This window comes from Bos javanicus, chromosome 10, assembly GCF_032452875.1.
Source record: "Bos javanicus breed banteng chromosome 10, ARS-OSU_banteng_1.0, whole genome shotgun sequence".
Lineage (NCBI taxonomy): Eukaryota > Metazoa > Chordata > Mammalia > Artiodactyla > Bovidae > Bos > Bos javanicus.
In genome coordinates, this window is record NC_083877.1 from 88,228,085 (window position 1) to 88,244,187 (window position 16,103).

Genomic DNA, 16,103 nt, shown 5'->3' on the forward strand with positions numbered 1-16,103 from the left:
ATTTCCAGATGTTCAAGCTGGATTTAGAAAAGGCAGAGAAACCAGAGATCAAATTGCCAACATCCGCTGGATCATGGAAAAAGCAAGAGAGTTCCAAAAAAACATCTATTTCTGCTTTATTGACTATGCCAAAGCCTTTGACTGTGTGAATCACAATAAACTGTGGAAAATTCTGAAAGAGATGGGAATATCAGACCACCTGACCTGCCTCTTCAGAAACCTGTACGCAGGTCGGGAAGCAACAGTCAGAACTGGACATGGAACAACACACTGGTTCCGAATAGGAAAAGGAGTACATAAAGGCTGTATATTGTCACCCTGCTTATTTAACTTATATGCTGAGTACATCATGAGAAACGCTGGGCTGGAGGAAGCACAAGCTAGAATCAAGACTGCCTGGGAGAAATATCAATAACTTCAGATATGCAGATGACACCATCCTTATGGCAGAAAGTGAAGAAGAACTAAAGAGGCTCTTGATGAAAGTCAAAGAGGAGAGTGAAAAAGTTGGCTTAAAGCTCAACATTCAGAAGACTAAGATCATGGCATCCGGTCCCATCACTTCATGGCAAATGGATGGGGAAACAGTGTCAGACTTTTTTGGGCTCCAAAATCACTGCAGATGGTGACTGCAGCCATGAAATTTAAAGACGCTTACTCCTTGGAAGGAAAGTTATGACCAACCTAGACACCATATTAAAAAGCAGAGACAGTGAAACGAATCGCCAGTCCAGGTTCGATGCATTATACAGGATGCTCAGGGCTGGTGCACTGGGATGACCCAGAGGGATGGTATGGGGAGGGAGGTGGGAGAGGGGTTCTGGATGGAGAACACATGTACACCCGTGGCGGATTCATGTTGATGTATGGCAAAACCAATACAATATTGTAAAGTAATTAGCCTCTAATTTAAATAAATAAATTTATATTTAAAAAAATAATAAACCACAGGATGGTGCAGAAAAAAAAAAAAAAAGCAGATACATTACTTTGTCAACAAAGGTCTGTCTAGTCAAGGCTATGCTTTTTCCAGCGGTCATGTATGGATGTGAGAGTTGGACTATAAAGAAAACTGAGCACCGAAGAATTGATGCTTTTGAACTGTGGTGTTGGAGAAGACTCGAGAGTCCGTTGGACTGAAAGGAGATCCAACCAGTCCATCCTAAAGGAGATCAGTCCTGTGTGTTCATTGGTAGGACTGATGTTGAAGCTGAAACTCCAATACTTTGGCCACCTGATGCGAAGAGCTGACTCATTTGAAAGGACCCTGATGCTGGGAAAGATTGAGGGCAGGAGGAGAAACGGACGACAGAGGATGAAATGGTTGGAAGGCATCACCGACTCAATGGACATGGGTTTGGGTGGACTCCGGGAGTTGGTGATGGACAGGGAGGCCTGGCGTGCTGTGGTTCATGGGGTTGCAAAGAGTTGGACTCAACTGAGTGACTGAACTGAACTGAGTAGCTCTAAGCATAGAACTCAGAACCCTTATATTGCTACTTACGAGAATAAGTTTTAGAGCAAGCAAAACTAAAGCTGTGTGAACTTGGGCAAATTACTACATTCACTGTTTAATTTTCCTCATCTTAAAAAAAATACTTATTTCATTAGGTTTCTTATAAGGATTAAATTAGATAACACATTTAAACACCTAATTCAATACTGAGCAAACAAATATTGGATAAAAGTAAGATTTTATTTGGGGCTTCCTTGGTGGCTCAGATGGTAAAGAATCCACCTGCAATGCAGGAGCCCTGAGTTCAATCCCTGGGTCAGGAAGATCCTCTGAAGAAGGAAATGGCAACCCACTCCAGTATTCTTGCCTGGAGAATTCCAAACAGAAGAGCCTGGCAGGCTACAGTCCATGGGATCGCAAAGAGCTGGATACGACTGAGCAACTAACTCACAAGATTTTATCATCATTATTACAGACAGACATTAAAAAAAATGTGGCTATTATATTATTATCACCAACTCTATTATAATTACAGTAATCATTATTATCTTCCATTGTCTGAATTCTGGAGGAAAAAGTTTTATTTCATATACAAAGGTAGGAAGAAAGAATTTCTACTTAAGAAATAATATTTTTAAAAAATCATGGGGGGGCTTCCCTGGTGGCCCAGTGGTTAAGATTCCACATGTCTACTACAGGGGACTAAGGTTCAATCCCTGGTCGAGGAACTAAGATCCTGCATGCCATGTGGTGTGGCCAAGAAAAAAAAAAAAAAACCTGACGTTCCCCCACCCCAAGCTGTTAACTTTGGGGGGGGCATGGAGACCACAGATTCCACTGGCCAGTACTATACCATGAGCTGATCAGCTGGACTGTAATACCCACCTGCACAGCACGGTTTTTCATTAATCATTCCAATAATGTTGTGAGGCTTCCACTTATTTCAGGACTCAGTACTACTATTCCCTTTCTGCTATATACTCTGATACCAGTAATGGCAGGTGAATGAGATGGGTGGAGTGGGAAATTAAGAATGACAATCTGAAGATCATCACTATGATTTAATCTGAAAATTACACAATGAAAATCTGCCTCCAATGCTGTACTTCTGTGTGTGTGTGAATTTTATGGGTAAAAACCAAACACACACTCTCTTGAAAGTCTAAATCTGTTTCTAAATGTTTTAACATTTGAACCTGGTCTTCAAGAGGAGATAAATGAAGATACTGCACTATTTGTTACAGTTTTATTCTCTGAGAGTAAAAGAAAATTTTATAACCTGAGATAGACCTGACATTGCCCCTAAACACACTTTGTTGTTGTTCAGTCGCTCAGTCATGTCTGACTCTTTGCAATCCTATGGACTGTGGCCCGCCAGGCTCCTCTGTTCATGGGATTCTTCTGGAAAGCATACTGGATGGAGTTGCCAGTTCCTCCTGCAGGGGATCTTCCCGAGCCAGGGATCAAACCAGTATCTCCTGCAAGTCTCCTGCAAGTCTCCTGCACTGCAGACAGATTCCTTACGGCTGAGCCACTGAGGAAGCCCTAACATGCTTAAGGATTGATTAATTAATGACAAAACATTTCATGCTCTTTACTTCAACTTGTCTTCCCCCTTGAAGTCGCTGTTTACTTTTTTCATCAATTACAACCTCAGAAGATAAAACCCCAAGAAGCATAATATCCAAAGTAGTTGTGGTCCCTACCTGTAGGGTGACGAATCGGGCTCTGGATCAGAGGCAGAAGCTGCTACAGAGGTGACCTTGGTGTTTTCTACATCTTCATCCTCTGGAAAATCATGGGAAGAAAAATTCAATACTTGAGAGGGAACACAATCAAAATTATCTTATGTCTTTAAAAAAAAAAAAAAAAAACCTGGCAGTTTCATCTAACTTGCTCTTTCTAAAAATATTCCAGGCACAAACTTTATACTCTGGGAGGCCCAGTACATAAATCACTCAAGTCTTCATATCTAAGAATTCTCAAGACCATTATAACCCACTCATTAAAAAAAAAAAAAGTCATTTCCCAAAACAAGTCCCCACAAAATTAATCCTAATTGAAGGATCCCATTTCACAGACATCAAATGGTTAAATTAGGTAGAACATAAAGGACAGAATGGAATGTAGAGTGAAATGAACTGGAATTCAGTGCCAAAGCAGAGACTGCCACCTCTACATTCGACCAGCTCACATCGGTGTATTCAGGATAAGGTAAAGGGCTTTTGTCATTTCATCCATGTACTCACTCACCAATGACTTACTGAGTAGCTGCTGGGCATCCTCAAGGAAAACATATGTGAAATATGCCATGAAGACGCGGTTCACAAAAAGCCTACGGTGGATGCACTTTGCAAGCAAGCAAAGGAAAACACAGAGAGAGGATGCAAGCCCAGGCGATTAACCGCAACCATTAGGCGCTACCAAGCTGTACGGTGTGTTCATTTAGCCTTTCTGTGAGCACTCAGAAAAGCGTTTGCTTCAGTGTGTTTAGATAACCCCTGGTGAACCTCCTCTAGTAAAGACAGCAAGAAACTGAAGCCCAAAGTTCACTTCTCAATATAAAATACAACTCACTGACGTAAACCTCAAACACTGAAAATTTCAGAGTTTGGTAGCAATATAAAAGTATAAATGACAAGCAAATATTTGTGATTCAACTTTTGTCTTTTTTTTTTTTTTTGTATATGAATAGGATCAGTTTTTTGTTCTTTGGTTTTTTTTTTTTTTTTGTCAATTCATAAGTGGAAAGACCTTAGAGCTTTTGCGACCAAATTTCCTGTGAGATAATAGAAAATACATACATATTTTTTATATATGTACATACATACTAGTTTCTGCCCCTAGTTCTGGCACAGAACTAAAACCTTTCAATTCCCTAAGTGATTAGAGCACTAGGAGTTACCTTTTGTTCTAATACTTGGTCTTTGACTTTGGTTCCTGACACGGAGTTCCTTAATCTTGTGGAGTTTCCTGGGTGATAAGGGTCTCCTGTTCTAATAAGGTGACTCTTGGGCTCCTGGATGGGGGCTGGTAGCCAGAAAGAAGCCATGGTTAGAAACTTGGGATTTTCAGCCCCACCATCCACTCTCCTGAGAGAGGAGAGGGACTGGAGATGGAGTCAGTGATGGATCCCACTTACATTATGAAGCCCCCATTAAAATCCCAAAAGTACTGGCTTTGGAGAGCTGCCAGTTCAGTGAGCATGTCTCCATACCAGAAGGGTGACCCACCCCAGCTTCACGGGGACAGGAGCTCCTCTGTTTGGGACCCTCCCAGACCTCGCCCTCTGTATCTGACTGTTCATCTGTAACCTTTGCCATAACTTTTAATAAACTGGTAAACCTAAGTGTTTCCTTGAGTTCTCTGACTTGTTCTAGCAAATAATCAAATCCAAGGGGGAGGAGGTCGTGGGAGCCTCTAGTCTGTAATCACGTCTGATGGAAGTTGTGGGTAACCTGGGGACCTACTACTGCTGTTTGGCATTTGAAGCGGGGCGGGAGCAGTTCTGTAGGACTAAGCCCTCAACGACTGGGGTCTGACACTATCTCCAGGCAGAGCGTGTTTAACACTGAGTTCAACTGTAGGACACCCAGGTGGTGTTGCAGAACTGCTCAGTGCATGGGCAAGTACTCCATACACCTAGGATTAGAAGTGTTGGGAACGTGGGAGCGCAACAGAGGAAAGGAGAAACACAGGAGGAGGACTGAGGTTTTCTCACACCTCTCCACAAAGGAACTGGGTCTAAGACAAAAATCCCCAGGGTCCCCAGTCTGTTCCCCAGGGTCCAGCCATCTGTGAAGAGGCCCTTTTCACCGAGAGATAATGAGACTAGAAAGCTCTTTCCTATGTTGACCTAAGTAAAATTTGCTTCCTAATAAATTCTGCTCTTCGATCGCTACTCCCCACAATATCCTTTCAAATATTTACAGACTGCTATCACATTTCCTGCAAGTTCCTTCCCTGGCCAACCACCTCTAGTTCTCTCCATCATCCCTCAGACAACCTCTGATGCTGCCGGCCTCATCTTGTTTCTCTTTGTTCCGCTGCAAGTAAAGAGCTAAAATGGACAACTCTTCCAGATGTGTTCTAAACCATGCAGAGTACATCGACACAATCATCTCTTAATAAGGACACGGCATTTCTTGATGTAATGTATTAACTGGGCTCTAGATTTATTTTTTTTTTAACTGCAAACTTATCCCATTGGCCTAAATCAATCGAGATCTCCAAGGGCTTATAAAAATAAACTTATTCCAAGCTTAGCTTCTCCTAGGCTCTATTTTTGAAACAGATTTTTGGAAAATTTTTAACTTAAATACAGAACTTTAAGTATCCATATTATCTATTTTAAATTAGGTTGTTTAAGGGCTTCTCTGGTAGCTCAGCTGGTAAAGAATCTGCCTGCAATGCAGAAGAACCTAGTTTGATTCCTGGGTTGGGAAGATCCCCAGGAGAAGGGATAGGCTACCCACTCCAGCAGTCTTGCCTGGAGAATTCCACGGACAGGAATTCTGTCCTGGCGGGCTACAGTCCAGGGGGTCACAAAGAGTCGGACACGACTGATCGACTGAGCACAGCACAGGGAGTTGAAATGACATAAACACATGCTTTGCTCATTGTATAACGACTTAAATACAGGTAGAAAACATTTTTCAGTTACCCTTCCAGACTTTAATACACAAATAATCCATTATTCAGTGTAGAAAAATCAGGAAACACAGAAAACAAAACAAAAAAACAACCAAACACAATCCCACTAGACAAAAATAACCATTGTTAACCTTTTGGTGCATGTCCTTTCAGAAATACACACACATATATATATAGATAAATATATACATGTATACATCCATATATTTATATATTCCCCCTCTATCCACAGCCATCAACTTTGTGTGGGGCATGGAAACCATAGGTTCTAATAGACGATTTTGTACCACGAGTTCATCTGTTGGACTGCAGTACCTACTAGCTCAGGTATTAATACAGCTTTCCAGTAACTATTCCATTAATGTTTCACAGCTTCTTATTCTAGGGTTCATTACAAATAAAAATGTATATATAATATTTATATGTGTATATATTATATAAATATTTATATACAAATCATGTTTATATACTTATATTTCTAAAATGACATGTACCTAGTATTAGAGAAATTATTTACGAAAATTTTTCAGAGTCAATAAAATCAGACTAAAGAAATTTTTTTTTTGTCACATTGTAGGATCTTGGTTCCCTGCTCAGGGATCGAACCCTGTACCCTTGGCAGTGAAAGCATGGAGTCCTAATCACTGGACCCCCTGGGAATTCCTGGGGCTGAAAAAATAATTTTCAGTTCTGTTCAGTTCAGTCACTCAGTCGTGTCCGACTCCTTGTGACCCCATGAATTGCAGCACGCAAGGCCTCCCTATCCCTCACCAACTCCCAGGGTTTACTCAAACTCACGTCCACCGGGTCGGTGTTGCCATCCAGGCATCTCATCCTCTGTCGTCCCCTTCTCCTCCTGCCCCCAATCCCTCCCAGAATCACAGTCTTTTCCAATGAGTCAACTTTTTGCATGAGGTGGCCAAAGTACTGGAGTTTCAGCTTCAGCATCATTCCTTCCACAGAACACCCAGGACTGATCTCCTTTAGAATGGACTGGTTGGATCTCCTTGCAGTCCAAGGGACTCTCAAGAGTCTTCTCCAACACCACAGTTCAAAAGCATCAATTCTTTGGCGCTTAGCCTTCTTCACAGTCCAACTCTCACATCCATACATGACCACTGGAAAAACCATAGCCTTGACTAGACGGACCTTTGTTGGCAAAGTAATGCCTGCTTTTTAATATGCTATCTAGGTTGGTCATAACCCTCCTTCCAAGGAGTAAGCATCTTTTAATTTCATGGCTGCAGTCACCATCTGCAGTGATTTTGGAGCCCCAAAAAATAAAGTCTGCCACTGTTTCCCCATCTATTTCCCATAAAGTGATGGGACCAGATGCCATGACCTTCATTTTCTGAATGTTGAGCTTCAAGCCAACTTTTTCATTCTCCTCTTTCACTTTCATCAAGAGGCTTTTTAGTTCCTCTTCACTTTCTGCCATAAGGGTGGTGTCATCTGCATATCTGAAGTTATTGATATTTCTCCTGGCAATCTTGATTCTAGCTTGTGCTTCCTCCAGTCCAGTGTTTCTCATGATGTACTCTGCATATAAGTTAAATAAGCAGGGTGACAACATACAGCCTTGACGTACTCCTTTTCCTATTTGGAACCAGTCTGTTGTTCCATGTCCAGTTCTAACTGTTGCTTCCTGACCTGCATATAGGTTTCTCAAGAGGCAGGTCAGGTGGTCTGGTATTCCCATCTCTTTCAGATTTATCCACAGTTTATTGTGATCCACACAGTCAAAGGCCTTGGCATAGTCAATAAAGCAGAAATAGATGTTTTTTTGGAACTCTCTTGCTTTTTCCATGATCCAGCGGATGTTGGCAATTTGATCTCTGGTTTCTCTGCCTTTTCTAAATCCAGCTTGAACATCTGGAAGTTCACAGTTCACGTATTGCTGAAGCCTGGCTTGGAGAATTTTGAGCATTACTTTACTAGCGTGTGAGATGAGTGCAATTGTGCAGTAGTTTGAGCATTCTTTGGCATGGCCTTTCTTTGGGATTGGAATGAAAACAGACCTTTTCCAGTCCTGTGGCCACTGCTGAGTTTTCCAAATTTGCTGGCATATCGAATGCAGCACTTTCACAGCATCGTCTTCCAGGATTGGAAATAGCTCAACTGGAATTCCTTCACCTCTACTAGCTTTGTTCGTAGTGATGCTTCCTAAGGCCCACTTGACTTCACATTCCAGGATGTCTGGCTCTAGATGAGTGATCACACCATTGTGATTATCTGGGTCGTGAAGCTCTTTTTTGTACAGTTCTTCTGTGTATTCTTGCCACCTCTTCTTAATATCTTCTGCTTCTGTTAGGTCCATATTGCATATTATCCCATATGCTGTACCATAATTTCTTTAACCAATCCCCAAGCCTCTACTATTAGAGCTACAGATTGTTTCAACTCTTTCACTGTTATATAGAGAATGATGTTATATTAGAGATGTTTACAACTCTTTCTTAAGAACTTTCTCCAGGGCTTCCCCAGTGGCTCAGTGGTAAAGAATCCACCTGCCAATGCACCAGACATGGGTTCTATCCCTGGTCTGGGCAGATCCCACATGCCGCGGAGCAACTAAGCCTGGGTGCCACAACTACTGAGCCCACGTGCCACAAGTACTGAAGCCCACATGCCTAGAGCCCATGCTTGGCAACAAGAAAAGCCACTGCAATGAGAAGCCCGCGCCACAGCTAGAGAGTAGTCCCCGCTTCCCACAGTTAGAGAAAACCTGTACAGCAACAAAGACCCAGCACAACCAAAAATAAATATATATGTTTTTTAAAAATTATTTTAAAAAAGAACTTCCCCTGTCCACAGCCTTGAAGGGGCAGTCCTGTGACCAACGAACATAATGCTGGCCATTGCTTTTGGGTGAATATTTGCCTCGAAGTGTCCAGTTCTCTTCCCCAAAATCTGGGATTGATACCAGAGACCAAAACAGACTCACTGGGTCTCTGTGAAGAGCCTCAGTTGGGTAAGGGACTGAGCCTACCTTTTGAGAGAAGCCTTCACAGGCCATATAAAAGCTGATGGCTAAGCAGACAACTGTCAGAGACAGAAGATGATGCATTCAAGCAATGCATCAAACAAAAAGAAGAAACAAGGGATTGTGGCGTGCAGGCAGCTGGTGTCAGCTGAATTTGGATCAGGGACAACCAAACAAAGGCGCACCTTGGCCTCCTCCAAGCCAAAAGCTGAGAGCTGAATTCTTTTCATTATTTATGAGATCTCTATACAAGTTTTATCAACCATATGTGTTATAAACACATGCTTCTACTCTGTGATTTACCTTTTTACTCTTAATGCTGTCCTTTGATGAACCAAAGTTCTTAATTCAAAATTTGTCATCTTTTCCTTTATTAGTGTTTTTTTGTCCTATTTAAGATATCTTTCCCTACACTGAGATCAAGAAAATATTCTAGATTATCTTCTAGGAGTTTGTTGTGGTTCTTTTCACATTTTGATCTACAATTCAACTGGAGTTGATTTTTTTGTGTTTATGGTGTATGAGATCAGGATGAAGTTGGCTTTTTTTTCCTTTCTTTTCTCTTCAGTTCAGGTCAGTCGCTCAGTCATGTCTGACTCTTTGCGACCCCATCAATCGCAGCACGCCAGGCCTCCCTGTCCATCACCAACTCCCGGAGTTCACTCAAACGCAAGTCCATCCAGTTGGTGATGCCGTCCAGCCATCTCTTCCTCTGTCATCCCCTTCTCCTCCTGCCCCCAATCCCTCCCAGCATTTTACCAGCAACACTTATCATTCCTTCTCCACTACTCCACAGTACAATCTTTGTTGCAAATCAAAGATTTTGTTTCCAGGCTCTTATTCTATTTCTAGGGCCTAGTGGGCTGTTCTATAAAAGCCTTAATCCATTTATGTTTTCTTTTGCCAGAGCCACGTGGCATGTGGGATCTTAGTTCCCTGACCAGGAATCCAACCTGAGCCCCCGGCAGTGGATGCATGGAGTCTTACCCACTGGACCACTAGGGAGGGTCCAATAAAATTTTTTTTAAGTCTTGATACATGATAGAACAAACCTTACCATCTGTTGTTCTTACTCAAGTGTCTTGGCAATTTTATGGCCTTTCATTTGTATATATATATTTTAGAACCAGCTTGTCAAATTCCACCCTAAAAGCCCACCAGAACCCTGCTAGGATTTTTATTGGGATTGCATTTTATCTATAAATCAAGTTGGGGAGAACTGACAGCTTCACAATATGGAGTCTTCCAAACTGCGAATATGATACATTCTTCCATTTACTTAGATATTCTTTAATTTCTCTCAATAATAATATAATCTTCTGCATAAAGTTTTTACATATATTTTGTGAGGTTTATTCCTAGGTACTTGAACTTTATGCCAAATTATATATACATATATATGTATTTTTAACTTCTTTGCTAGTATACATGAATTCAATGGAATTTTGCATATTGTCCTGTACTCAACAATTTGGACAAACTTATTAATTTGATAAATTATCTATAGACTCTTTTGGACTTTCTGTGTAAACAGTCATCGTCTGCAAACCACAGGTTCACTAGGATTCCTTTAAAATCCTTATATAGTCTCTTTCTTGCCTGACTGTTCTAGCTATTCAGTAAAAGATGAAAAGCAAGTGGCGAGAGTGGGCAACCTTGTCCTATTCCTAATCTTAAAAGGAAAACTTTCAGATTTCCCCATTAAGTTTGACGCTGCTTGTGGGGGTTTTGTAGATATGCTTTATCCAATTAAGAAAGTTTCCTTTTAATCCTAGCTTTCCTAAGAGTTTTGAACCATAAGTAGGGGCTGAATTTTACCACTTTTTTTGTTTTCTGCTGCTATTAAACTGGCAATTTTAATCCTCTACTGTATAAAAATGGTGATTATACAGCTGACTTAAAAAAAAATGTTAAAACAACTTTGCATTTCTGTAAAACCCCACCTTGGTCATACATAAGGCTGGATTCAGTCTGCTAATCTTTTGCTAATGACTTTTTCCATCTATGTTAATGAGGGACATTAAACTGCAATTTCCTTTTCATCTGGAATCATTTTGATTTTGCCTAAAGAATATAGTTACCTGTAGGTAATAAATCCTGCTTTTAAGTGCCTGAAAATATCTTTATTTCACCTTCATTCTTGAAGACTATTTTAACTAAGAAAAATTCTATATTGGTAGTTATTTTCTTTCAGTATTGTAAAGATAATCTAGCTTTCATTGCTCTGTGCATAAATCAGATGTCAGCCTAATTACTATTCCTTTGAAGGCAAAGTGTAATTTTTTTCTGGCTACTTGTAATATTTTGTCTTTGCTTTGGTTTTATAGCAGTTTTAATTTAATGTGTACCTATTGTTACTTATATACCCCTGCTTGGGGGTATATACAAGGCTTTATGAATCTGTAGATTCCATTAGTTTTGGAAAATTCACAGCCATTATCTCATCAAATATTTCTCTGTCCATTCTTGACCTCCTTACCTTCTAGGAGGACTGTGTGAATGTTAGACTTTTTACCACATCCTCTACGTCTCTTACATCTTTCCTGAATTCTCCACTGTTGTATTTTACATATTTTCTTCTGACCTTTCTTCCAGTCCACTATTCTCTCTTCAGGTGTAATAACTTATTGTTAGACCTATCAACAGAGTTCTTCATTTTCATCTGTATTTTTCAGTTACAGAATTGCTCATTGGTTCTATTTTTATAAATTTCAATTTTCTGCCAAATTTCTCAAGCTTCTCTTTTATCTCTTTGAACACAGTAAATACAATTTTTAATTGAAGTATAGTTGAATAGTATATTCACTATACTATACTATAGTATAATGGTATAGTTGAATTATATTGTATTACAATATAATTAAAGTCTGTATCTGGTAACTCTAAAATCTGATGTTCCTGTGGATCCAGTTTTACTCATTGTTTGACTTTTGTTCAGATTGTGTCTTTTCATGCATCTGGTCATTTCTGATACATGCCAGAAACTGTCTCACAAAACTGTTTGTCAAAATAATTTGAAGACTATAGTGACCCTTCAGAAAAGATTTGGCTTTGCTTTTTCCATAATGAGGGGGCACTAACACTGGGGGTAATCTTAACCCAATTTCATGAACTCAGATGTTTCTGAAGCGGAGCTGTAGTCTCTGCAATGGCCTGCTTCTAACTTACCCTTACTTCTAGAACATAGCCTTTCAAGATTTTAGCCCAGAGAAACGCTTCCCCCTACTTGATTAATCCCTGTTGCTTTAATTCAGAGACATGCTTTCACAGTCTTGTCATTCAGTCTGTCCACTTACGAGTCCAGCATATCCTCTCAGAGGAGAGAAGAACCCCAAATTGAACTCTGATCCTCGGTCCCCTCTCTCTCTGCCCTCACATGGATCACAGTCTAATAATCATTCATTACCTGAGTAATGAATCTCCAGGATCTTTAAGCAGATATTTATATTTCAACAATTATCTCCTAATTGTCTCCAGTGGGATAACTAACCCCAATTATCTAGTCTGCCATTACTCAAAACAGAAACCTGCATTGCCTCGCCCCTTTTCAGTTTGAAGATACCTTAGTGAATAAAATGGAAACAAAACAGAAACTTTAAAAGTCTGCCTTCTGTCAGTCACTGGAAAACAGTGTAAGCCTCTGTATGTAGTGAGTCATAATGAATACTTCGATAACATTGAACTTTAAGACAGAAATGAAAATTAGCACAAAAATAAGGCTTCCCTGGTGGCTGAGATGGTAAAGAATCTGCCTGCAATGTGGGAGACCTGGGTTTGAGCCCTGGATTGGGAAGATCCCCTGGAGGAGGGCATGACAACCCACTCCAGTATTCTTGCCTGGAGAATCCCACGCACAGAGGAGCCTGGTGGGCTACAGTCTGTGGGGTCGCAAAAGAGTCAGACACGACTGAGAGACTAAGCACAGCACAGCACAACAAAGGAAGACAGAAGTGGATTTAAAGAGTAACATAATAAAATAAGCTAACAAGGATATATTGTGCAACATGGGGAACATAGCAAATATTTTATAATAACTATAAATGGAGTATAACATTTAAAAATTATGAATCATTATATTGTATACCTGTAATCTGTGTATTATACATCAACTATGCTTCAATTAAAAAAAGTAAGAAAATAATCCCTAAGCAGATTTGCAAACTGTATTTCATAGAAATTTCATCTGAGAGAAAAAAGTCCAGAAGTCAGTTCCTGATGAGCAAAAAGAGATATGTAGAATGGCTGTAACTTACAAAATAAACACAGTGAAGAATCTCATAACATACTTGTGTATAGTTTTTCTGAATACGTAATATATGCACATTATTCAAAATTCAAAAACCATAAAGGTATACAGAGAAAATTTCCTCCAATCTCAGTCCCTACCTCCAATGTTATTAGGTTTTGTGTAGTCTTCCAGAGATATTTTACATTAAAAAAGTGTGTGTATAAAAAGAAAAAAATATATATATACATTTTTTCATACAAATAATGAACACACTAGACATCCTAACACATGCTTTGTTTTCTCCACTTATATCTCAGAGACCTTTCCGTAACTATATATAACAAACTTCCTCATTCCTTTCCACAGCTGGTTAATATTTCACTGGCAGTGTATTCCATAATTCATTTAACCAGTTCCCTATTGATGGACATTTATGTTTTTTCCAATCTTTCACCATTACAAGCAATGCTATAATAAACTTGTATTTGTTTTAATTAAACAGGTGTGTGATCTATAGGATAAACTCCTGGAAAAAATGGGGCAATAAGGACATATATTGTAATTCTGAAAGATATTGACAAATTGCCCTCCATAGCATTTGTACCAATTTCCACCCCCTTCAGCAATGCATGAAAGTGTTTGTTTCTGCACACCCTTATCACCAGTGAGACATCAAACTACCCAACACAGTTACGACTTCCACTTTCCTCACAATGAGTTAGGCTGAGCATCTTTCATATGTGAAAAGCCACTTCCCATAGCATCTGAAAGACTGAATATATGCAGGGGAAAAGAGTGAAAAGAGATACTGCTTTTGATTTTTAAGGTTAAAGATATTCACTAAATTACATAAGAACTACTGTTAAAATAACTTGTAATTGGATTTAAAGAGGCAGGAAGGAAGAAAAGAAGAAATATAGTTTATTTCCAGAAGTTTAAAGTGTTGAAGATACAGTCCTGTTTTACAGAGAAAGAAAACAATTACAAACACAGCTTTTTAGGTTTCCTAAATTTAGTTAGTAAAGTTAAGAACACTATAAAGAAGAAAAAGCCAATTTCTCTATAGTATAGCTTTTACTATGTCAGCCAAATGTAGACCAATTCTACAAGTATTTCTAGAAGAGAACAGAGAAACCAGGACAAGTGTTGCAAATTTGGATGGTACTTAGGACAGTGTTTTTTATTTGAATGGTATTTATTTTCATATGTCTTAGGAAAACTGATGCATCAAACTAGTAATATTATGAATATTATTTAGAATGAAACAATATTTTAAACATCAATTTAAAGAAAAAATAAATAACCATTAGAATGTACTCTCTAACGTGGCAAAAATTCTGACTGTGGTAACTGAAAGGCCAAAGTCTTGGAAACAATGAACAGAAAGAAGAAACGGGAAACTCAAGAATAACTCAATGTTAGGGAATTCCCTGGCGGTCCAGTGGTTAAGACTCATTGCTTTCACTGCCTGAGGACTAGGTTCAATCCCCGGTCAGAGAACTAAGATCCCACAAGTTACGTGGCTCAGCCAAAAACAATTTTAAAAAAGAATAACTCAATTTTTAGGGACTTCCCTGACAGTCCAGTAGTTAAGTCTCTAAGCTTCCACTGCAGGGGACACAGGTTCAATCCCTGGTTGGGGAACTAAGATCCTGCATGCCACACGATGAGACCAAAAAAACTAAGGAAGAAAAAGAGAGAGAGAGAATAACTCAATTTTGAATTGATGGCCTTTATAGCAAAAGTGAGAAGGAAAAAATAAATTTTCTTAAAATAATTTATTTTATATCTGACAATTTTAAAAATATGTTTTCTTTCTATGTTACCAGAATAAGGTTTTAGACATTCTGGTCATGCTACAGATTTAAATGTAGTGTGTACTTTGTACTCTCTACAAAGAGAACCAAAACGCCGGCTTTTTCAGGGTTCTTCAGAATAGGTCTCATAGGACTTTCCCTTCACTAAACAGGTGGCGAAGAGATAATTAGCCTAGCCTCTTAGATTCAACTACAGAGGAACCAAAAGCAGGTTACGTGGTTATAGATTCAAGAAGCTTAAACGAAAAGAAACCAGCTGAGTTTAGAGTCCAACCAAATCCAGAGACCACGTCCATGTGATCCAGTTTCTCCTTAGCCCTCGGGAGTGGGTCACACTCCATGGTCATTCAGATTACAAACCTCGGTTGTACCGTTACAAACAGAATTATGACGGGACTAAATGGACCACCTCAACCGCATAAAAACACAACTGCTGCAAAAAAAAAAGAAATAACCACAGGCAGAAGCAATTTATACTCTTTTGATATAAAACTACAATAGAAACCCCAAAACCACACGGACTCTTTGGCATGGACATCCACTCTTTTGCTCCATCCAACACGATAACTACTAATTTTAAAATTTTAATTGAAATTGAAATAGCCACAGATAAGCAACATTTCCAAAACTGGAGAAAGACTTATTGCACTGTTCTAAGTCCTACATACGAATAACAAACAAGTTCAAGTTCACCTGACCTGTTTGCAGTCCTTGACGGTCTACATGAGTTGATAGCTCAGGGTCATATACAACAGACCAAGTTCTACTGCTGACTTCAAGGTTATAACAGACTTAGCCCTTTATTTTCCCCAAAGCTCCCTAAACTACAAACAAACAAACAAACAAGCCATGAAAGAATGAAAAGACCCGTTCTTAAGTGATGTAACGTATGCCTCAGTTTCACTCTATAACGAGTGCTCACTCTCTCCTCTTGGGAATTGAAGGACCCAGGTGCCCCAAATAAAA

General features: G+C 39.5%; 1 protein-coding gene across 1 annotated transcript in view; it reads right to left on the reverse strand.

Moving 5' to 3' along the window:
• Window positions 1-16,103, reverse strand: part of TMED8 (transmembrane p24 trafficking protein family member 8) — a 37,252-nt gene that overhangs the window by 17,532 nt on the left and 3,617 nt on the right. Inside the window, exon 2 of the mRNA XM_061429584.1 lies at window positions 3,163-3,244. Coding sequence (XP_061285568.1) covers window positions 3,163-3,244 — 82 coding nt within the window. The remainder of the gene's footprint in view (window positions 1-3,162; window positions 3,245-16,103) is intronic.